At 48.7% G+C, this 23,111-nt stretch overlaps 1 protein-coding gene across 3 annotated transcripts in view; it reads left to right on the top strand.

The window, feature by feature from the left end:
- The window catches only part of Tex2 (testis expressed 2), a 121,107-nt gene that overhangs the window by 85,512 nt on the left and 12,484 nt on the right, over nt 1-23,111 (top strand). For all 3 annotated transcript variants that reach the window (XM_028865195.2, XM_028865196.2, XM_037201217.1), the window contains exons 6-8: nt 3,369-3,515; nt 8,380-8,479; nt 18,242-18,374. In XM_028865195.2, coding sequence (XP_028721028.1) covers nt 3,369-3,515; nt 8,380-8,479; nt 18,242-18,374 — 380 coding nt within the window. The remainder of the gene's footprint in view (nt 1-3,368; nt 3,516-8,379; nt 8,480-18,241; nt 18,375-23,111) is intronic.

A 23,111-nucleotide genomic window follows, 5' to 3' on the forward strand; every position in this document is an offset into this window, starting at 1 on the left:
TCAGCAGAAAGGCACCCCTGGCCTCCCATAAAAAGGAGTACATCTGTGCTGAGTTGGGCATAGAAGGTTTTTTTTTTCCAGACAGGGTTTCTCTGTGTAGCTTTGTACTTTTCCTGGGTCTCGCTCTGTAGACCAGGCTGGCCTCGAACTCACAAAGATCCACCTGCCTCTGCCTCCTGAGTGCTGGGATTAAAGGCATGAGCCACCACCTCCCAGCCAGAAGTTCATTTTAAATACAGTCCTCCCCAAGAGCTATATAGACAGTCTCAATGGCCTTGCTTCATCTGCGGAACGTCAGCGTCCCCAAACGCTGTCTTTGGACGCCGTGCTTGGGAGATCACCTTCCTAACCACGTGGAGGGAGGAGGCCGCACGATGACTGTTCTCCTCAGGTTTCTCCCCACAGCCACAGGCGATGTGTATGCAGGTTGTTATGACAGCCCCTGGGGATGCGTTCTGCAGCCCGTGCAGTCCTGATTTCATTCGCGAAGTCTTTTGCTTCTTTGTCAGTGTTCTGCAGCTCTCGCAGAGGCCTGCCTCAGCTACAGGAGCTGCTAACAAGGAAAAGAACTTGCTTGTCAGTTCCTTCAGACGTTTGCCCCGTCACATGCCACTGGCTTGGACAGCATTGTGAAACAATCTTTGTTTCTTGCTGCTTTTTTGGTGGAATTTGTTTCCTGTGAAAATGAGCCTTATGAAGGAAGGCTGGTAGAGGACACCTGCCCCCTCCTGAAAAGGGACGAGGCTACCTCCTCTTCTAGGTAGCCCACAAGACTAAAAGTACTGTGTGTCTGATGTGGGTAGTGGTTTGACACTGGCCGCGTAGCCTGGGGGCCATATTCCTCAGACAGGTCATGTTTCTTCAAAAGCCTGTGCAGATAATCTGATGGGGTAGGCCGCTGCACCTGTTACTCTCGGCCTGCCCATGATAGCACAGGATGGCGGGTGGGGAGTGAGCACACACATACATGCACACTTGTGGTATGGTTAAGAAGTTGCTGATGCCACCAGGCGTTGGTGCCACACATCTTTAATCCCAGCTCTTAGGAGGCAGAGGCAGGCGGATCTCTGTGAGTTCAAGGCCAGCCTGGTCTATAGAGCGAGTTCCAGGACAGGCAAAAGCTACACAGAGAAACCCTGTCTCGAAAACAAAAACAAAAGAATAGAAGTTGCTGATGCTAGCTTCTGTCCTGCCATCCAGATCTTGCTGGTGGAAAATGCCTTGGCTGATGTCTGAGGACTGTCGCACTAGGGAAGTACACATACAGTTCTCTGGAGTGAAGTAGAGCCACCCTCTAAAATGGGAGGATCAACATGTAGCCTTTTGGTTTGTTTGTTTGTTTTCAAGACAGGGTTTCTTTGTGTATCCTTGGCTGTCCTGGAACTTGCTCTATAGACCAGACTGTCCTCGAACTCAGAGATCCATCTGCCTCTGCCTCCTGAGTGCTGGGATTTAAAGTCGTGCACTACCACTACCTGGCTAACATGTATCAATTTTAAACAAGGGTGTTTTAAAATTTTTTTATTTGTGTGTGTGTGTGTGTGTGTGTGTGTGTGTGTGTGTGTGTGTGTGTGTGTGTGAATGCCATGTGTGGGGTGCCTGTGGAGGCCAGAAGAGGGTGTCATATGGTGTTGAAGGTCATTGGGAGCCACCAGTGGGTGTGGAGGACTGAAGTGCACCCCCTGGAGAGCAGCAAGTCCTGTAACTGAGCTGCCCCTCCAGCCCGTTTGTTGTTAATGAGTCACTGACATCCATAAGGAAGCCCTTGAACACCTAGATTTGAAGGCGTTTAGAGCATGTCCTAGACACTGATGTGTTCCTGAAAATGGGAGTGAGCACCTCACTCCTTAGTTCCCAGAGAACTGGCGCAGCTGTGCTGTGGCATGGGGGCTGAGCCGTCTGTATGGCTTCAAAATTGTCACATGACATAGACCGTGTTACAGCCAGTGAGAGCAGCAAGGTCAGATCCTCGGCACCTAATGACCTGTGTGCCACGCCACTGGCCGAGGCACACAGCCGGGTGGACAGTCAGTTGTACAGAACATGTCATGGTGGCACATATGCACAAGGCATGAAGGAGAAGGGTGGACAGTGTGTGCCCGTGACATGTGTGGAGCCCAGATGTGTGTATATAAATCACAAAGGGGAAGTGGAGCAGACCCCAGGCTTCTGCACTTTCAGAGTTTTTGATCTTTCAAGAGCTTGCTCTTCTGTGTAAGGCTGTAGTCTAATTCAGATACCTCGGCAAATGTCTGTCTTATCCAGGGACATTCCTCCCTCCTCATGACAGGGTAAGCGGAGACCCAGAGTCAGGCTGCAGTCATGAACTAGGGACCTCTCGTTCCTCAGATGGAAGCAGGGTTCCTGTCTTCCTGGGGTGTCGAGATGCACGAATGTGGCGACCTAAGGAGTCTGCTGTGTGCAGACTCCTGTGTGCAGCCATGGTCAACGGCACTAAAGCTGCCACCCTTGTAAGTGCCGAGCCCATCAGCACGCGCTTGCGTCCACTCTCAGGGTCCCCTCCTAGCTGCTGCTGCTGCTACCGCCGCCGCCTTCCTCCGCCAGCCCCACCGCTGACCACCAAGGCCAGTTCCATAGTCTAGCAGCTAGCCCAGGAAGTTGGAGCTAGAGCTGCTTACGCACTGGTCCCAGCAGATGTTTCAGACAGATTGTGTGTGGGTAGAGGGGTGGGCATGGGGTAGGGGCGCACATCTGTCCTGAGAGCCGAGCTCTTATCCAGCCATGTGATCCTTACTCTCCTCTCTGTCGCATGCTGAGAGAGCTTCAGGAACTCCTGACTCTGCGGAGTTCAGTATCTCAGAGGTACAGCAATGCAAATGTCAGTGTTTTTAAACACCTCAGGAATGTCTTGACCTTGCTGGGATCAAGCCGAACTTGAGTCCTGGCCATTGGAAACTCATTTGCTCCTGGATGAGGATGGGCTTGACAATTGCAGGCCCAAGCCTGGCTGGGAGGAGGATAGGCGGGCTTCGATAGACAGCTCAGGATAGGCGGGCTTCTACAGACAGCTCAGGATAGGCGGGCTTGGATACATAGCTCGTTGCCATCAAGTTAGTGGAGAGGGGAAGCACGGGCAGGGCTGTCTGAGCTCGTGCTGGGGGTGTCAGCTGCATCCTGGGAGGACTGGCAGGGGCAGAAAGCAGACAAAAGGAAGGTTACAGCTGTGACAGCCAGCTTCCTTTCTCCTCCTCTCGCTCTCCAGCATGCTGTGGGACTTGTAATTTATAGGGAAGATGCTCGTCACGTGTTCGTTTCCACAGGAGGGGCCTTTGGAGGCTTTATGAAAATAAGCACCTGCCTGAGTCTCCAGTTGTCCGACGCTAATTTAGTCTCTCTTCTTTTGCCAGTTGCCAGAGGCCCCACCCTCTGAGGAGGAAGAGCAAGAAGCCTGGGTGAATGCCTTGCTTGGAAGAATATTTTGGGACTTCTTAGGCGAGAAATACTGGTCTGATCTGGTGTCAAAGAAAATCCAGATGAAACTCAGCAAAATTAAGGTATCACTGTTCACGGGAGAGGCCTCTGATGCCCACTTCTTCATTTCTGGACATTCTGCCCCCTTAGGTCCTAAGTGAAAACACACCTTGGTTTAAGCGTACCATACACGCAGGGCACATTTGACCTGGATCACAGGGTGACCTTGATCTGTGACTAAGCATCTGGGGACTGAGTCAGATGTCCCGATTGCTTTTCTAGTGGTGCTCTGTCATTACCCTCCCCAGGTGGTCCTCCGCAGCTTGTTTAGGAAAACAGGGACTCCTGTAGCTGATGTGAGTTAGAGACAGTTAAACGTTCCGCCTGGTTTTGCAGTGGGCTAAGTCACGTGGAAATTTTGAAGTGCGTGGGACCCTTTCTCAGCTGCCCTCCTCCCCCCAGCTAGGACGGTTCGTGCTCGCTCTGGGTGTGTCTGCCACTGGCCTTGCTTTGGGCCAGAGTCTCTGAGTTGGACTCTCTTTGCTGAAGGAACATGCCTAGTGCCAGGCCAGGGCTGCTGGGAAGTGAGTTTAAACTGTCTAAGGATCCTCGTGACTGTCGTTAGAGGACATGCTTCCAACCAGGGACCTGTGGAGGTCCCGAGAAGCAAGTCTTTGGCCTGCTGAAGGCCCAAGGAAGAGCACTTTGGTCCTGAGTCCTCACCAAGAGTCTGTGATCAGAAGCTTATGTCAGCGGCTCTGTGGTTTTTTTGGGCCATAAATTCCCCTGAGAAGCGTAAACCTTTGGATCCTCCTGGAAGAGTAGACATGACATAAAACTTTGCAGTGCTCTCAGAGAGTTCAAGGCCTCCTGGTGAAGAAAACATCAGAATACGACAAACTTAGATTTGAAGAAGGATGTGGACACAAAGGAGCCTCAGTTTGATTTGATTTTGCTTCTTCCTCTGGACAAGGAACAGAATATTTTTTCCACTTGGTTGAGCTTTGCTTTCTACAGACCAGTCTCTGCTCTTCCCCAGCTCTCCAGTAAAGGAGAGAGGCTGGCTTCTGACCTGAAGAGATTTAGAGCAGGACTGAGGGGGGGCGTGCTTCGACAAGTGTCAACCAGTTAGCATCCCCAAGGCAGGTTGAGGGCTGACCTGGCTCCTGCTGGCCAGATGCATGAGGAACAACGATCATCTGGGTCCCTCCGTGTTGGAGGAAGAGATGTTAGCAGCCACCTCAAGTGCACTCGACTTCTTTGTCGCCTTGGAAACGACAGACGCTGGAGTCTCAGGTCAAGTCCCATAGAGGGCCTGTCCCCACCTCTTAGAGACTGGAGGGCTGTGCTTCCCTGGAGCAAGAAGAGGCCAGGGTATGCCTGAGTTCCAGATGGCATGGAGCAGCCTCCTCCAAACCAGGGGGGAGAGGTCATGGTGCCTCTTCCCCGGTGGAGTAATGAGAGCGCCCTCATTCCAGAGAAAGTTTAGGGAAGTCTTCTGCTTCCGTTGGTCACGTAAGCGCCTGCCTGCGGTTCACCAGCTTAAGCCCCTTCTGCTTTTTCTGGTCAGAAGGACTGGAGGTTAAGATGGGAGCAAATGCCATGGGCCAGGCTTGGGAGGGCTTTGTCCCTTCTCACTGTCCTCCCCTCAGGCCAGGCTTGGGAGGGCTTTGTCCCTTCTCGCTGTCCTCCCCTCATCCCCACCCCCTTCCGATCCGATGCTCTATGATGTGCACTGAAGACCAGAGGAGACCCAGGCAGAGGAACAAATGGGCAGAAGGATAATGCGAAGTTCTGCAGTCCTGGATTGCCGCTGTTGCAGGCAATGGTGTCAGCAGGAGATTGCATCTGGTACCCAGGCGTGAGCTTTAACAGGAGCAGAGTTTCTGCCCCAACAGCAAGCAAACTCTTTGTCTTGGCCACTACTGCCCAAATACATCTTTGGGATGCTCATGCCCGTCAGCAGGTGCTGGCGTTGCACACAGCCTGATGATCATCCGAAAATCAGGACATATCCGGTACACCTGACTGTTCTGTCCCCAGGTTGAGTTTGCTTAGGAACGTAAAGAACAGGAGCCTGTTCCTGCCTCGTGTGGGACCTGGAGGTTTCTGCTTGAGTGGCACACAGGAGGGACCCTCTTACCTTCTGGTCCAGGAGAGAACTGTGTGAGGAGAGGTTATTTGGAGATGTGCCAGCTTGGGTTAGGGAGACCAGGAAGGCTCTGCTGGCCAGCTCACCCCACATTCACTGTGCCGCTGCTCCTGGGCCTGGGGCCTTCAGGCCCTGCCTTTGTCCCAGGACCTGTCTTCCTTTGCCTTTTCAGCTGCCAAGGCATGCAGGATGGGGTGGGTGCAATGTGGAAGGAAGGAACCAGTTAAGTTCCTGCCGTGTCGTGGTGTCAGACAACTTGATCCCATAGAAACACCATTGGCTATGGCTAGCCCATGGAATCTCTCTAACCTGGCAGGCCCCTGAGTGGCAGTTACACTGGCGCAAATGTGTAAGGTGTGGCATGCTTGCTTGGCCAAGTAACATTTTGTAGGTTGGTAGTGAAGTCATCTACATCCACATTGAGGCTTTTTTCGGGGGCAGGGGGGTGGTGTCTAAGACAGGGATTAGACGGATTCAGACAAGTGTGACTGAGGCTGGACATAGTTAGCTCAGGTGATACAGTGTTTGCCTACCATGCAGGGAGCCCTCAGTTCAGTCGTGGAGCCGCCCATATGTAACCCTGGCATAAGCTGAAGATCATCCTCAGCTGCAGAGTGAGTTTGCAGCCAGCTGGACTACAGAAGACCTTGTCTCAAATTCATCACAAACATGGCCTCCTGTCTATGGCCTCACCCCTGTTTAAAAAACCAAAAAAAAGCCAGAGGTGAAGTTGCTCAGCTGAGTCCTGAAAGATCCCACTTTGCGTGGAGAGCCAGCTGCAGAGATCTGCTGTGGAAGCAGCAGATTCACACCTGACTCACTGTGTGCAAAATCTTGATCTGTGTTTAATTAAAATAAAAAAATCTTAATTTTTACAAATTTAGTCTAACAGGCAACTAGGAAAATACTCATAATTAAGATTGTGCCGGGTGGTGGTGGCGCACGCCTTTAATCCCAGCACTCGGGAGGCAGAGGCAGGTGGATCTCTGTGAGTTCAAGGCCAGCCTGGGCTACCAAGTGAGTTCCAGGACAGGCTCCAAAGCTATACAGAGAAACCCTGTCTCAAAAAACCGAAGGGGGGAAAAAAGATTGTGTTGGGAAGCTGGGCAGTAGTGACCCACGCCTTTAATCCTAGTACTATGGATGCAGAGACAAGTGGATCTCTCAGTTCCAGACCAGCCTGATCTACAGAATGAGTTCCAGGACAGCCAGAGCTACACAGAGAAACCCTGTGTTAAAAAATTTAAAGAAAAAAGATTTTTCTGGGAGAAAAGAAAGAAGGACTTGTGAACTCTAAAGCTAAGTTGTAGCCAAGCGTGGTGGTACATGACTGTCAGTCTCAGCACCCAGAAGGCTGAAGCAGGAGGAGGATCGTAAGTTCAAAGCCAGCCTGGGCTACATGGTGAGACCCTGCCTCAAAAACAAAACCAACAAAAACCAAAGACAGAAAGAAGAGTAGTCTAAAGTTTGATGCTGGCAGAAAACATTGCAGTGCAGACCCCAGTGTGGTGGGAGGGTCTGGGAGTTAACGGGGGCAGGACAGGTAAATATTGGTTGGTGGCTCAGTGAATAGGTGGAGATTGATAACTAGCTGTTTGGAGAAAATACTGAATTCTTCATTTAAATTAGGCTAAGCTGGGTGAGGTGGCACATGCCTTTGGATCCAGCACTGGATGCCAGACACAGGCAAATCTCTGTGAGTTCAGGCCAACCAGGGTTACATTGAGATTGAGAGAGAGAGAGAGAGGGAGGGAGGGAGGGAGGGAGAGAGAGAGAGAACACTCTTACACTAAAAAACAAATGACCTGCAGATTAAGGAAATAAAATTCAGCCAGAGGAAGTATAGATAAGTTCATTAAGTTCGTGGTGTGATCTTGGGGTGACTTAGGGATTTCTGAGAAGGACAGCGGTCCTCTTACATCTTTTCCTCTTGATGAATTCCTGCTGATGGAGGAGTTGGGATTAGTCAGACCCAGTGGGAACAAGATGGCACACTCAGATGAGTAGCCAGAGGAGATGCAGAAACCCAAGAGGAGACTGCAGGCTGCCTGGGCCAGCAAAGGTGGGGAGCTGTGCGCCCCCCCCCCAAGGGGCAAAGGTGGAGAGTGGTTTACCAGTCCTCTGGCAGGAGAGCTGAGAGGGGAGAGCTGCCTGTCTTGAGGGAGACCAGACCCCACTGGAGGGTGAAGACAGATGCTAACATTTCTCCTTGCATCGTCCCTCCCCGGCCACTGGTGTACCCTGGTGACATGTACAACCTGAAGCTAGTGAGCGTGGACACTGGCTCCATGGGCACAGTCATACAGACTTGCACTTTTGGAGCAGGTGGAGTGCGGATGCATGGAGGAAGACAGAAATAGGCGGCCCAACGTTAGGGGATGTGGATTGGGGTTTGGGCTTTAGTTTTGGTTTTCCCAGTTATTTTTAACCTTGTGGTAAATTTGCCTGTCAGAAATGTAGCAATTTCTTACTCTCCATTCCTCCTCCTTACCACCTATGTGTCCTCCACCTAGAAGGTCGAAGGTCAAATGCCACTCGCCACTCCTTATGGATGCCTCCTCACCTCCTTAGATGACCATCCCTGACCAAGTCCACACTCCTCTGTCCAGGTTCCTGCTTTATGAGAGTATAGCATTTGTCTGCTCACTTCTTTCTACCTCTGTGGTTTGTACATAAAGATGTGACCCAACCCCTTACCTACTCTCTCCTCAGACAGTGTGTGGAACTCTGGCTGACCTTAGTGTGGCTACCAGCTTTCTAATGTGTCTCATTCACTGTTTGTTTCTTTTCTCTAGCTCCCCTACTTTATGAATGAGCTAACACTGACAGAACTTGACATGGGTGTGGCTGTGCCAAAAATCCTTCAGGCCTTCAAGCCTTATGTTGATCACCAAGGTAACTCTTAATTAGAGAGGAGCTGATATGAGGGTGTTGAAATGTTCTCTCGCTTTAGTTTTGACACCAAGGCTTGTGCTTAGAAGAAGCTGAATTCTAAACATCCTATTTCATGTGGAGTGTGGGTTTTGTTCTTATTCTTTGTTTAGTTTTTAAAAATTTGTGTGTGTGTGTGTGTGTGTGTGCGCGTGTGTGCGTGTGTGCGCACGTGTGTGCGTGCACGTGTTGGGGGTTGGAGAAATTGGAGGGCAGGCAAGGGATGTGCATGTTAAGGTCAGAGGACAACTAACTGTATGAAATTGGTTCTCTCCATTACCTTTAAATGGGTTCCGGGGCTTAAACTTAGATCTTTAATCTTGCATGACAAGACCATTTGCCTACTGGGCCATCTCACCAGCCATTTTTGTTTTGTTTTGCTTTGATTTTATTGTTATTTCATTGTTGTTGAGCTAGTCCTGCTGTGTAGCTCAGGCTGCTCTCAAACCTCACTCTGTAGTCCAGTGTGTCTTTGAACTCATGATCTTCCTGCCTTAGCCTCCCTAACACAGACACAAACACATGCACCACTACATCCTCCAAGTGACTTGTGTTTCTCACAGACACAGTAGGAAACTGACTGATGATGGATCTAGGTTCCTTCTCCTATCTCTAGTCCACTAGACTGTTTCAGGGTCTTTTCCAGCCCAAGACACCTCAAGCCAGTTGATGGGGCCCGAGCTTTTGTGCCAGGGTATGAAGTGGTGAGCTAGGTTTTAGCTTCCCTCTCTTCTCATGGGCCCCACGTGCCCATCTGTCCTGGCTTTGACTCCGAGAGAAGCTGCTGTCTCCACTTATCACATCCCAGCCTCACCTGTCACACCTTCTAAGCTGTAAGATGTTTGACCTTCATGTCATGCATCTTTATCTTCCTTACACTCTGGGGGTCTTGAGGATTTGAAAGATGAGGACACATATTCAAAGGCAGTATTTCAGGAGCAAGTCTGTCTGCTGGAGCACAGCTCTCGGGCTTGAGGTTTTAGGCATGCCACGGATACAATATTTATGCCTACTCCTGTGGATGGAGAGAAAAAAGAACTGATCAGAATGTGAAGGAATATAAATAGAATAATGAGGATGTTCACAGATTTCTATGTGTTTTATAACGGGTAGCTTCAAAGGGCATCAACAGGGAAGATACAGTATGCAAGAATTAAGTGAGACACAAAAGATAACTGAGCCTGCTGGGCAGAAAGAGCTTTTGGCACACAGGGAAAGCCCACCAGTCCTCCCTCCCTCCCTCCCTCCCTCTCTCCCTCCCTCCCTTTCTTTCTGAGATAGGGTTTTGCTAGGTAGCCCAACTGAACAAACTGTCTATCCTCCAGCCTCAGCCTTCCAAGGCTGAGATTACGGTGCCACTGTGCCTGCTCAGCTCATGGTTTTGGTGTCCGTTGTCAAGGACCCTCTTTCCCTTGAACCATGTTTAACATTATTCCCAAGGTGGCCCAGGAGCAGAGCAGTGGGCAGTGAATACAGCTTTCTGGGAGGACGACATGTGTTTTGAAGTCAATACTTTGTAGAATTTATGAGATATAGAACAGCTATCTTTATGGCTGTCGATCACATTTAGTGAAGTCGTTATTTTTGAATATTTAGTGAATCATAGCTGTTACACACTATGAAGAAGGTGTTCTATGATTACACTCAACAGCTTTGTTCATCCCTCTAGCAAGTTTGAGCTGGCAGGGCACACACACTGATCTTGGAGAAAGACACACAAATCCACCTGGTTCCTGCATGTAGAGATCACCTGTCACCCCTCAATTCTGTCTGCACCTCAATCAATCTGGGTCCTGCTGGGATTGGTCAGGTACACAGAATAAAGCTAGAAGCGATTTAGACTCTGAAAGTAGTGCACTTGTTCTGACCTGGCACAAGGCTGTTTGTTCGGTCCCTACCCTTTTGATACAGTATGGTACACAGTATTAAAAGGTGTGCCACCACTTACGTTAGCTGTGTGACTGAGATCCTCACCCCATCACTGTACAAGTGCAGGGTCCTCCTCTGACCCACGGCCTCTCTGCTGCCTTTCGCTCTCTGTCTCTTGAGGAACTGACTCGTAACAAGCTGTAAATTACAAGCTAGTACCAACTTTCTGAGAGCTGGGCTTTTAAAAGTAAATGCTGTAGACGCCTGTTGGGGTTTCTCACATGTTCCCAGCTTCTCAGATCTCAACACTGCCCTTTCCTGGATTAATAGAAATGTCTAAGGGAAGGCCACAGGACTCAGCAGGCTCCACAGCATCCAAGAGTGTCCCTCTGGCTTTGAGCTGCACAGCAGTCGCGACTGCTTTGGTCAGCCTGGGAGGTTAATTGGAGACCTAAGTCTGGGGCTTCTTTCCTGTTTTGTTTTTGTTTTTCTCCTGGAGCTGGGGAGTGAGACATTTCAACTCTGCAGATCAAAGCCTTGCTGGTTTTAATCCATTTAAAGCTTACTTAACTCCTTTCAGGGCAAAGGGTAGAGATCTGCCTGCTTGTGTAACAGGGAGAAAACATTACCAAAGAAAGGAACAAAAAAGACGAAAGGCCTGTGGGGTTATTTGAATTTGACCAAATCAGGCTTTTCCAAGCTTTTGAAGGATGCCTGTATGATGGTAAAGCAGAAATCAACAAGAAGGGATGCACTTAGGTGCCTTTCAGTAACAATGGCATGTTCGTGTAACTGTGATTGATTGCTTTCCACAGTGTGCAAGCAATAGAGTCTGCTTAACCCAAACTTAGGTGGCAGTCATGCTACTAAGTGATAGACTGTCATGGGATTGCTGTCCTGTATGTGGTCCACTATTGACCAAAAGTCATCATGCAGCGTGTGACCGTGTGAGTTTGGAGTTTTGGATTCCATTGCTCTCAGGAGAACCTTTCCTTTTAGGGAAACTAAAAGCTGGGGTGACTGGCTAAAGCCGACCACAGGTGAAAATGAGAGCTCGATCACCTGGAACACGCAGGCAAGCTGAAGCTTTAATAGAGGCACCTCTTTAATAGAGGCACCTCCTGGGGGCTGGAAAGATGGCTCATAAGAGCACTTGCTGCTCTTCCAGAGGACCCAGTCTGACTCCAGTTCCAGGGGACCCAATGTCCTCTTCTGAACTCAGTGGGCCCTGAATGCACATGGGTACGCAGACATGCATACAGGCAAAATACCCGTGCACATAAAATAATAAAAATAACTAAAGAAAACATTAAGAAAAGAAAGAAAGAAAATCTCTTCTGGTTCACACAGGCTACTCAGGCTGCTTGAATTATCCTGCCTTAGCCATACACTTTTAAAATTTTAAGATAGGATCTCTCTTTGTGGCCCCGGCTGGTCTAGAACTTGTTATGTAGGCCAGGCTGGCCTCAAACATGCAGCAATCCTCCTGTCTGCCTCTGCCTCTGGGATTGCTGACATACTACACCATGCCAGTCTGCCACTCAGCATGCAGAATGTAGTTTTTAGTGCCATCCCTAGAGTGAGGTAGCTGAGCTCATAAACCCAGAGCCTCAGGCAAGTTCGCCGACCTCTTTGCTTCCTCACCTCCCACACTAGGCTCTGATAGCACCTGCCTGCCTTGAGGACACACACAGAAGGCCATTTAAACAGCACCCATTGTTTTTGTTGTTGTTTTTTTACTACTGCTATTGTTGCCCTTGACACTGCTTCTGGGAAGTTTAGGATGGAGGTCTAGATGGCAGTGGGAAGAAAAAGCAGTTTGCAGCCGGGTGCAGTGGCCCAGGCTTGTGGTCTCAGCACTTGGAGACTGCCAGGAGCCAGGAGGATCACCCTGAGTTCAAAGATAATTTGGGGTACATAGTGAGTCCCAGTCCAGGCTGTGCTACAGAGTGAGACTCTTTCTCAAAAACAGAGAGAAAGGAGCTGGAGTGGTGGCTTAGTGGTTAAAATGCATGCTACTTTTGCAGAGGACCAGGGTTCAATTCCCAGCATCCACATGATGGCTCACAACTGTCTGTAACTCAAGTTGTCCAGGATCCAATACCTTCTTCTGCGCCACAGATGACATGCACACATATGGTGTACAAACATGCATGCAATCAAACTCTCATACACATATTTTAATTTATGTTTATGGATATTTTGACTACATGTATAAACACAATGGGCATGCAATTCCCACAGAGGTCAGAAGAGGGCATCAGATCCTCTTGGAACTGGAGTTACAGGCAGTTGTGAGCCACCATGTGGGTGTTGGTAATTGAACCTGGGTCCTCTAGAAGAACAGCCAGTGCTCTTAACCACTGAGCCATCTCTCTAGCTCCTTCTGAAAAAGTTTTTTTAGGGAGAGAGTGAGATTGAGATTTAGATTGTCAGCTTTGACAAGACAGAGCGTTATGTGAGAACAGTTGTAAGGTAGGAAGAGCTACAGAGATGTTACCCAAGGCGCATCCAGGTTCAAGGAATTGCAGCTTCCCTGGGGTCTGAGAGCATATGGCACCAGTCTGCTTGACAGGAGCAAAACAGTCATTGGGGGGGTCTGGAGCCGAGTAACCCCAACATCCAACTGTAGGTGGAGTTTTTTGTCGGGACTGTGATCAGCTCTGTTCCACCAGCCACTTCCCAAATAACCACTCAGAGACTTATTATTAATTATAAATGCTGGGTTGATAGCTCAGGCTCATTACTAACTAACTCTTACAACTTAAATTAACCCATCTCTATTAATCTGTGTGCTGCCCGAGGCTCCTGCATGTCCTGCTTTCTTTCCATCTCTTTGGCTTCTCTGACTCCACCCTCCTTCTTCCCAGCATTCTCTATGCCCCGAAAATCCTAGCCATCAGCCAACTTTTTTATTAGCAATGAGAGCAGTACATATTTATAGTGTACAAAGATTGTTTCACAGCATTCAACCCATGATCAAATGCTCCTTTTCAAGTTTTGTTCCCTAGATCCAGGTGTTCACTTTCGGAGGGAGAACCAGGCCACCATGGTTAAAGGACAGGGGACATCGGACAGGGGCTTGAGGCCAGCTCCATAAGCAAGGGTCTTAGAACCCTGATACCTTGTGGGCTGTTGTAATTATCAACTAGGGAGAGTCTTAATGAGGAATTGTCTCTATCAGGTTTGCCTGTGGCACATCTGTTGGGGGTCCCTTGATTGTTGATTGAAGTAGGAAAACCCACCCTGAACGTGGGTGGCACTGTTTTCCCTGGACTGTGTAAGAATAGAGAAAGTGGAGCTGGAGAGATGGCTCAGCGGTTAAGAGCACTGGCTGCTCTTCCAGAGGTCCTGAGTTCAATTCCCAGCACCCACATGGTGGCTCACAACCATCTGTAATGAGATCTGGTGCCATATTCTGTCATGCAAACATACATGCAAGTAGATCACTCATATACATTAGATACATAAATAAATAAATCTTAAAAAAAAAAAAAAAGAATTGAGAAAGCTAGCTCAGTAGTAACTGAGCAAGCAAGGATACGCACGCATGCTGTCTCTCTGCCCCAACTGTGGGTGTGGTGCTGTCAGTTCCCACCCTGGCTTCCCTGCAGTGATGGACTGCAGCCTGGAATTACAAGCCAAATAAACCTTCTCTTCCTTGCTTTATGTCAGGGTGTTGGGACAGCAATAGAAACGCAGCTAGAACCCTTTCCAAGCAGCAGGAGCCCTGTTTACACAGCCCCAGAGTCAAGTAAAAAGACAGGGCTGCTGTGTGAGCCCACGTGCTCTCGGTGGCCATGGTGGGGCAGTTACCAAGGCCATGGGGTTTACTAAGGAGAAATGGGTGACAGCAAACAAACCCACAGACCTCCATTCTGGTTGCTATCCCCTTGCCTCTGGGGACATGCAGTCATGGGTATTTGTTACCACTGTACATTGTGGTCTGGGTTGAACTCTACCAACTGATTGAGGCCATCTTTCTCCTCCTCCATCTCCTCTTCTCCTCTTTCATCTCCTCTTCCCCTCCTCCTCCTCTTCTTCCTCCCCCTCCTCTTCTACTCCTCCCTCCTCCCCCTTTTCCTCCTCCCCCTCTTCTTCCCCCTCCTCTTCTCCTCCTCCCTCCTCCCCTTCTTCCTCCTCCCCCTCTTCTTCCTCCCCTCCTCTTCTTCCCCCTCCTCTTCTCCTCCCTCCTCCCCTTCTTCCTCCTCCCCCTCCTCTTCTTCTTCCCCCTCCTCTTCTCCTCCTCCCCCACCTCTTCTCCTTCTCCTCCTCCTCCCTCCTCCTCTTCCTCCTCCACCTCCTCTTCCCCTTCTCCTTCTCCTCCTTCTCTTCCTCCTCCTTTTTCCTGATTTTTTGAGACAGGGTTTCATGTAGCTCAGGCTGCCCTAAACTCACTGTGTAGCCAAGGATATTTCTTCTGCCTCTGCCTCCGCCTCCCTAGTGCTAGGATTACAGATGTATGTCGCCATACCTGGTGGCCATCTTTATTCTGCGCATGTGTGCATGTGTGTGCATAACATGGATGTGGAGTCCGGAGGCTGATGTCATGTATCTTCCTCAAATACTTCCCCTCCATCTTATTGTTTAAACACTGGGTCTCGTTGAATCTGGAACTCACCAATTTGACTAGATGGGCTTCAGGGAAGGGCCCACCTCCCAGCACTGCAATTACAGGCCGTTATCTGGCTTTACCTGAGTGCTTGGGAAACAGTCAGGTCCTCCCTCATGCTTGTAAGGGAGCACTTTACTGTGTAAACAGCGTCCCTGTAGCAGCTGCAGCCAGAACAAAAGATGCCCAGGGTGTGCTGGCTGCTGGCTGCACACAGTCCTCTCTAAAAAGATGGTACAGCCCCTTGGTGTAGGTGAGAGTGCTGTAAAAGGTCAAGAGACTTGCAGTGAAACTCGAGCCCTAGTCCATGTGATTGGCCTCTCAGCTTTTTTCCCTTGGCCTTCCTGGTGGGTGAGAGGCAGATCCCATGGTGGCTGGTGTCTGAACCAGCCTGTGCCCACAGTACTTAGTTTGGTTTTTTGTTTGTTTTGGTTTAAAAAATAAATAAATAAATAAAAAATAAAAACAAGATAGCAAGGGACTAGAGAAATGACTTTTGGTTAAGAGCACTTCAGTTCCCAGTACCCACATTGGGTGGCTCACAGATGCCCATCACTTCAGTCCCAGGAAATCTGATTCCCTTATACATGGGTCTCTTCCAGACGACTTGAGTTTGAATTCCATTACCCATGTTGGGTGGCTCACAGTCACCCACTTAAAACTCAGCTCCAGGGGATCCAGATGCCCACTCCTTCACAACTCCCACCCACCCACCCCCAATGAATTTGGGGGGTGGAGGACAACAAAACCTCATTTTAGAAGAAGTAAAGTTTTGGTGCCTATAATATGACAGCCTTCAAAGGCAATGCATGTCATTAATATTATTTGGAAACCTGGTTAGGGTTTCCAAACGAAATTACTGTCTTTCTTTTTATATTGAGTTAAAATTCATATGTAGCTCTTTGCACTAATCCGTCCTCCTGGAAATGATTAAGAACTGAACGTCTTTACTGAGTAGATATGAACATTTAGTTCCCACAGTTACAGTATTTTTAAGAGTAAGCTAACTGAAGAGTTTTTAACTGCTTAATGTAAGCTAGAAAGAAGCAGTTTTTCCCCCACAAAGAAGATAATCACACCTGACCTGTGTGCCACTTAATTAAATCAAGTCATCCGAGGAAAATAATCGTGTTCAGTAACAGGAAGCATTTGTTGAAAACTAAGTGGGAATTATCCCACCGTTAGTGAAGAATTGCACCATTAGTACTTGGGAAGATTGGACAATGCTTTTACCTAGGGGGCTGGCCTCATGGGGGAGGGCTGTTTACTCCAATCGACCGACAGTGCCGCCATGTATGAAGAATGGTTTGAGATTAATTTCTTGATTCTGTTTGCATATTGTCAGTTGTCTTAGGAGGATCTATAAAAGTTTATTAACATGTAAATAGCCACTTAAAGGATCACATTTTAATTAAAAATCCATGAGGTCTTATGGAGCTCTGAGAGTGAAAAACATCTCATGTAGCTTTACCTGCCAGGCCATCCCCTCCTCTGGTGACACAGGGTGGTGACAATGTGTGTATACTGTAGACACTGGTCCAGTGGCCATCCTGGTGAAATTGAATAGGAGCTCATTGGCAATAATATCCTTCTGACGATAAGATCTTTAACTCATGCCAAGTAGTTCCCCACCCTTACCTAGCTACTCCTGGAATCCTTTTGTTTCTAATGCTCTGTAATTTCCTGAAACAAAAGGGTACTAAAAATATAAAAATTTGGGGGCTGGAGACTGACTCGGTGGTCAAGAGCGCTTGTTGCTCTTGCAGAGGACCTGGGTTCAGTTCCCAGCACTTACATAGTGGCTCACAATCATCCATAATGCCAGTTCCAGGGGCTCCGAATGTCTTCTTCTGACCTCTTCTGATACCAGGCACGCACATGGTACACATACATACATGTATGCAAAACACTTACACTAATAAAATAAATCTTACAAAAAAATACCTAACATTTTGTTGGTGTGTGTGTGTGTGTGGTGTGTGTGTGTGTGTGTGTGTGTGTGTGTGTGTGAGAGAGAGAGAGAGAGAGAGAGAGAGAGAGAGAGAGAGAGAGAGAGAGAGAGAGACCCGAGTTTATTGTGCTTTATTTGTTTGTTTGTTTTACTGTTTTTAAACTAGTTTGCCAAACATTTATTATTTATTGTTTGCAGAGAGGAGGGTAGGATGGCGTGGGCCGTGTGCATGAGTTTGGAGGACAATTTGTAGAAGTCAGTTCTCTCCCTTTACCATGCCATGTAATCCACCTCAAGTCATATGCCTGGTGGCAGGGGACCTTTACCTGCTGAGCCATCTCAGCTTATTGGGCACAGGTGAGGGAGCTTACAGGAGTGTGAGTGACCCCCAAACAGCTACATTACTGCAAAGCCCCAGCCCATTGATGACCAAATCATGGAAGCTGCCTCATGGCATCATTCAGCTCACAGTAAAGCATCCTCACAACGCAAACAGCTGCACCTCAGCCACCCATCCTGGCAATACTGTGATCAGGCCATTTCCTTCGGGGTGTCTGGTTCTTCTGTGAGGAGGAGAAGCTGGGGTGGGGGAGGGGTCCTTGCAGTGCTACATGGACACTGAATTCACTGTGACCCCCAGAGGGGGCTGCCATGCCTGCCACTGCCCAGCATGCAAACCGCCACAGTCTCTCCTCGTATATAGTGAGGGCAGAGCGCCCTCATCCACTTCACACATCTGTGGGCAGTCCAAGTCACATGTAGACTTTACTTTAATGACAACTTACGAGTGTCGAAAGATTTAGGGGTATGAGTTTTGCCTACATGTATGTATATGTACCACATGCATGCCTGGTGCCCTCAGACGTCAGAAGGAGGTGTCAGATCTCCTGAAATGCAGTTGCATAATGATCATCATTTGGGTGCTGGGAACTGAACTTGGTTCCTCTGCAAGAGCAGTAAGTGCTCTTCACCATTGAACTGTCTTTCTAGTCATGGAAATGCAAGTTTTTTTTAAAAAAAGATTTATGTATCTTGTGTATATGAGTGCTCTACCTGTATGTGTGCCTGCATGACAGAAGAGGGCATCAGATCACATTATAGATGGTTGTGAACCACCATGTGGGTGCTGGGAATTGAACTTGGGTCCTCTGGAAGAGCAGCCAGTGCTCTTAACTGCCAAACCATCTCTCCAGCCCCCCAAATATAAGTTTTGATACTCTAGTTTAGACTCATATTTGTTGGGAGGCAACCAAACCAAACGAACCCCCCCCCCTTTTTTTTTCTGTTTCTCTAGGACTCTGGATCGATTTGGAAATGTCTTACAACGGGTCCTTTCTGATGACTCTCGAGACCAAAATGAACTTGACCAAACTAGGTAAAGAGCCTCTTGTTGAAGCCCTGAAGGTTGGAGAAATTGGCAAAGAAGGGTAAGGGGCCATATATGAATTTACTAACCAACCTTGGGGGACCAGCCTCTCCCTGCAGCCCGTGAGAAGCAGGTGGGGTGTGGGAGCCCCTGCATGGACAGCAGGCTCAGGGTCAGCACTTCTGATGATCAGAGCGAGCTTTACACCCAGCGCCTGTTGGTGTCAGCACTGCCAGGGGTGACACTGTCTCAATTACCCAGGAAGTATCGCTGGTGCAGACAAGCAGGACAGACGCCTCTAGGCATAAACTGTTCTGTGAACCCAATCCTTACTCTGAAAGCTGCTTTGGCTTCCAGCCACAGGCAGAACTATGCGAGCCGATTAAGGCCCCCTGGGGAATCTCCCACTTTAATCACCAGGTCAGAATTATTTATAACGAGATGGTTGATTTGGGCAGCTAAGAGGATACTCTGTGAGTGTTTTGAGAAGCATTTTCCCGAAATAATACAATATTGATTTGCTTAGTAAATTCTTCTCTTTGTAGATAGTACATCTGTTACCCAGAGTTAATCTGATTTAGAAATTCCAGAATTGTGAGGTAATTAATGGAGCCTGATTTTTGTTCCCCTATAATGCCAGATTCTCAAACACCTTAAAGGTCACTGTTCTGGCTCCACATCTAAATGATAGTATTAGTTAAAAGATGTGGTCTCCCATCTGCAGCCCCTAATCCCTCTGCAGGGACTGAACCACAGGGCCAGGGCTGCCACAGGGAACTACTCTGCAGACTGTGTGTATACAAGGCTCTGGCTCTTGGATGTTTTTGCCTAGTTACAGCTGATCGACCCTTTTTAGGTCGATAGGACTGGTAGACCAAGGAAGTTGAGTTGTGTCTTCAAGAACATTCTTTTGCTTAGATTATCTTGACTTAGCCAGGCTTTGTGTTGAAATGTTCCTGCACCTGCTGGATTGCAATCTAACCTGCTATTTTCCTTTCATTTTCTGCTATTTGTTAAAATGTATTTGGATTCGGCAATCTGTGGATTTGTATTTTCTGGTGAGTGGTATTCATCAACTCCCCGTGTGGCATTCCATACCCTGTGAGTGCTGAGCCTGATTTGGTCCCATCTGAAGCCACAAGAAAATGTCTTTTCATCATGTTCCCAGACACGAAGGCCCAGTCCAAGGGCTCGGGAAGGCCGAGAGCAGAGCAGGGGCCATGGCTGTCCTGACAGAGTCTCCCTGATCTAGCCTGTAGTCAGACCAGCTTCTTGTCCTGCTGTCCCAGCCACTCTGACCCCGAGCACTGCCAGTCTGGCCTTGTGACAGAGTTGTAAAAACACCATGGGCAGAAGCAGTCTGAAAGTGAGGTCTCCCGGGCTAGGAATGTGACTCAGTGGGAGCACAGTTGCCTAGCATGTGCCAGGCCCTGGGTTTGATCTCCAGCACTATTTTTAGTTTTTAATTGTATCTAATAAATGGGACTGGGTCAGAGCAATCTTTGATCATAAGCATTTGAGTAAGGGATCTTCCTGGAAATAGCTGTACCCCACATAGGACTTCGGGGCTCTGTTGGGAAGGTGAGTCATGTACATCAGGTGGGCAGCAGATTGCTTTTGGTCAGAGTCTTGCCATTCAGACACTCCACAGTGACTGATACTCATCTGGCTGTCTTGGCACTGGTTTACATCTACAAACTGGCTCATCATAAGATGTCATACTGCTTTAGACTGACTGAAAAGACTCCCTTTCTTTGGTAATGTGGCTTTCATGGTAGAATGTATTTCTGAATCCATCTTTTCATAGAAGAATCCTGTATGAAATGTCTATCTTCTTGTTGTGAAGATGCTAAATTATACATTAATATGTTATTGACTTCCTTACTTTTCAATGCAAAGAAAAATACAATCTAAAAGCCATGCTTTGTGAGGAAAGGGGCCTGAGAAATGGACCCTTGGGGAAGCTGAGGACTCCAAGCCCTTTCTTTATTTCAGAAAATGTTTCCATGGGCATTGTTTGGCTCTAGAGTTTCTAGAAGCATCAAGAGCCCCTGAAAGCCCATGCAGGATTCCAGAGCCCAGCTCCAGAAGCAGCTTCCTCAGTTCCTCAGCTGTGAGCATATGCAGCCACGGTGGGGCTGAGGAGAGGAGAGACAGAAGTCAGCCCATGTGGTGGCTGCTGTTAAGTGCTGGGGTCGTCCTTAATACTGAACAGCCTAGGGTGGACTGTGCAGCGGCCCACAGCAGCCTCTTCCTCCAGCTCTTCCCTTTAGCCACCTCCACCTGTCCAGGCCTCACGCCGTGCACTGGTTCGCTCCACCTGCCCAGCCTTGGCAGGGCCTTGACTGCATCTCCCCGCTTTGTTCAGTCCCCCCTCGAGCTACAGTGATGCTGGTTAGCCTGACGGGAAGTTTGCTATAGTGGTACCCAGAGGGCAAGATGGAGAAGTTGAAATCTAGGTTGCTTTAGTCTGAAGTTGTTTCCCTTTGAAAAGCTTGCCCACTGTCCATTTGTGGGCATTTATCTTTTAAGCTTTTCCTTCTTCAAGCAGCATGTCTTCTTGTCACAGACTGGAGTGAAGTCACTTTGGAGCAGTCAAAATGGTCTTCACGGGCTGGGAGTGTAGCTCAGTGGAAGAGTACTTGCTTAGCATATGTGAAATCCTAGGCTCAATCCCCAGCACTATGGAGGAGGAGGTGGTAGGTGCTGAGCATCTAAACTGTAGGAAAGAACCTGAAAAGGGCTTTAAACGAGTCAGAAAGGGTGCGTCCTCCATGACAGATGCTGCTGTAACTGGGCAGTGGGTGTTTTTGCAGTGTGCTTGGTGTCCCTTGGGCCAGTGTGCAGCTGCACCAGGCAGCCCCTTCTTGCCCCACACTGCTGTCTCCCAGCCCCTAGGCCCCTGATGTTCCTGGGACCTAGTATACCATGATTCAGCCTTGTCCTGGATGTGTGTGTCTGCATGCATGGACGCACACGGCTAATGCATGGGACTGGTTTCTTATAAATAAGAAAAAATTAGTGCATTCTTCAGAGTGAGGTCCTCTCCCAGAGCTGTTGAATCTGCGTATTTACTCTTCACTGAAGCATTTCTTAGGGTCACCTTGTAGAACTGCCTCTGGAGTCGGGGTCATTCTTCTAACTGTTCCAACATGGTAGCAAGTCAGCCTGCTCTGCAGGTGCTTTCAGAAACTACTGGAGTGGGGCTGGAGAGATGGCTCAGCTGTAAGAGCACTGCTGTTCTTCCAAAGGACCAGAGTTCAAGTCCCAGCACCCACAGAAGAGGCTCACAACCATCTGTAGCTCCAATTCTAAGGCCCTCTTGCCCTCTTCTGGCCTCTGCAGGCACTGCACATGCATAGCACACAGACATATGTTCAGGGGAGGGGAGCGGAGGGGAGGGGAGAGAAGGGGGTAGAGGGGGTGAGGGGGAGAGCAGATTAAGACTGCTGGAAATTGCCAGAAGTGATAGTGATTTTCGAACAAGAAATAAAACATTTAAGCCAGGTGTGGTGGTTCATGCTGGCAATCCCAACACTTGAGAGGCTGAGGCAGGAGACTTACCCTGAATTTGAAGTCAACCTGGGCTACATAGTGAGTTCCACAGAGTGAGACCCTATCTCAAAAGAAAGAAGAAAATTTGGTCCAAGACAGAATCCATGATAAAATAATGTACTTTCTCTTGTGCCTGACTGCAAGCATGTATCTCAGATGGTTTTGACATTGTGACCGGAATGAGCTTGTTCAGTGGCTCTCTGAGAGGGTAGAATGCTCGTCCAGAATTCTGAGGTGTGTTTAAAGCCAGTAGCGTCTCACATCTTACACATCTTTTATGAGGATGTGTAGCGTGTCTCTCTAAAATTCTTGATAACATCGTAAGGTTGAAAGCATAAAATGTACATTTAGATATAAAGCTGCCTATGAGCCAAACAGTCACAGGCTTAATTTGTTCTGGGTTCCACATGATACAACTCCCATTTTGGATGTTGAGGGGGCCCACTTGGTCAAAATCAGAATCCACAGCATCTGATACACTACAGCCCATGCCGCATTATCTGAACTACTCACATGAAAACACAGAATGCAGCTTGCTCTCTCTCCTGCAGAGGGTTTGTCCTGGAACCCAAGAGCTCAATGCAGCGCTCACCCTTCGGCATCTCCTACCCAGGGGGTGGAGGTGCCAGGTGGTACACGGTGGTGGGGACATGAGGGACCGTGGCTCAGCAATCTCACTATGATCCCAGATGCTGCAGGCGGCCCTTTGTGCTGTGTGTGGATAAGGACCTGCCCTGTGCTGTTGGGCCAGCTTCCATACCTCACAGCACGAGGCTCGGGAGCCAGAGAGCACTGCTGTGTAACTGACAGAGAAATAGGACAGTTGTGGAATTTCTGGCAATTTACATTTCTGACTCTTCTTACCTAAAAACCCAGTTCAGTTTTTTAAGAATCGCATTTGCTACGTCAATTTGAAACCCAAGAGCATGCTCTTTGAGGAGGTCTTACAGGACCTCCAAAACAGCTCTGTGAGCAGTGAGGGCATAGACGTACTTCTGGACTAGCCCGGCCTGTAACAGGAAATGGGGAGCAGGTGCTCCAGGGTAGTCCCCTTCAATATGGAAGTCCAGTGTGTCGGCACAGCTCTGGCTCCATTCCAGAGCCAGGGTGAGCAGGATCCGAGGGCCCTGCCTGGGAGGACTCTGGTGGGATCTGCTTACAGCCAGCTCCTGTTTCAGGGTGAGAGGCTCAACCTGGCTGTCTCATGCATGCAGCTGTGTGCTCTGCCCTTGACCCCCATTAA

This window comes from Peromyscus leucopus, chromosome 8b (assembly GCF_004664715.2).
Source record: "Peromyscus leucopus breed LL Stock chromosome 8b, UCI_PerLeu_2.1, whole genome shotgun sequence".
Taxonomy (NCBI): Eukaryota; Metazoa; Chordata; class Mammalia; order Rodentia; family Cricetidae; genus Peromyscus; species Peromyscus leucopus.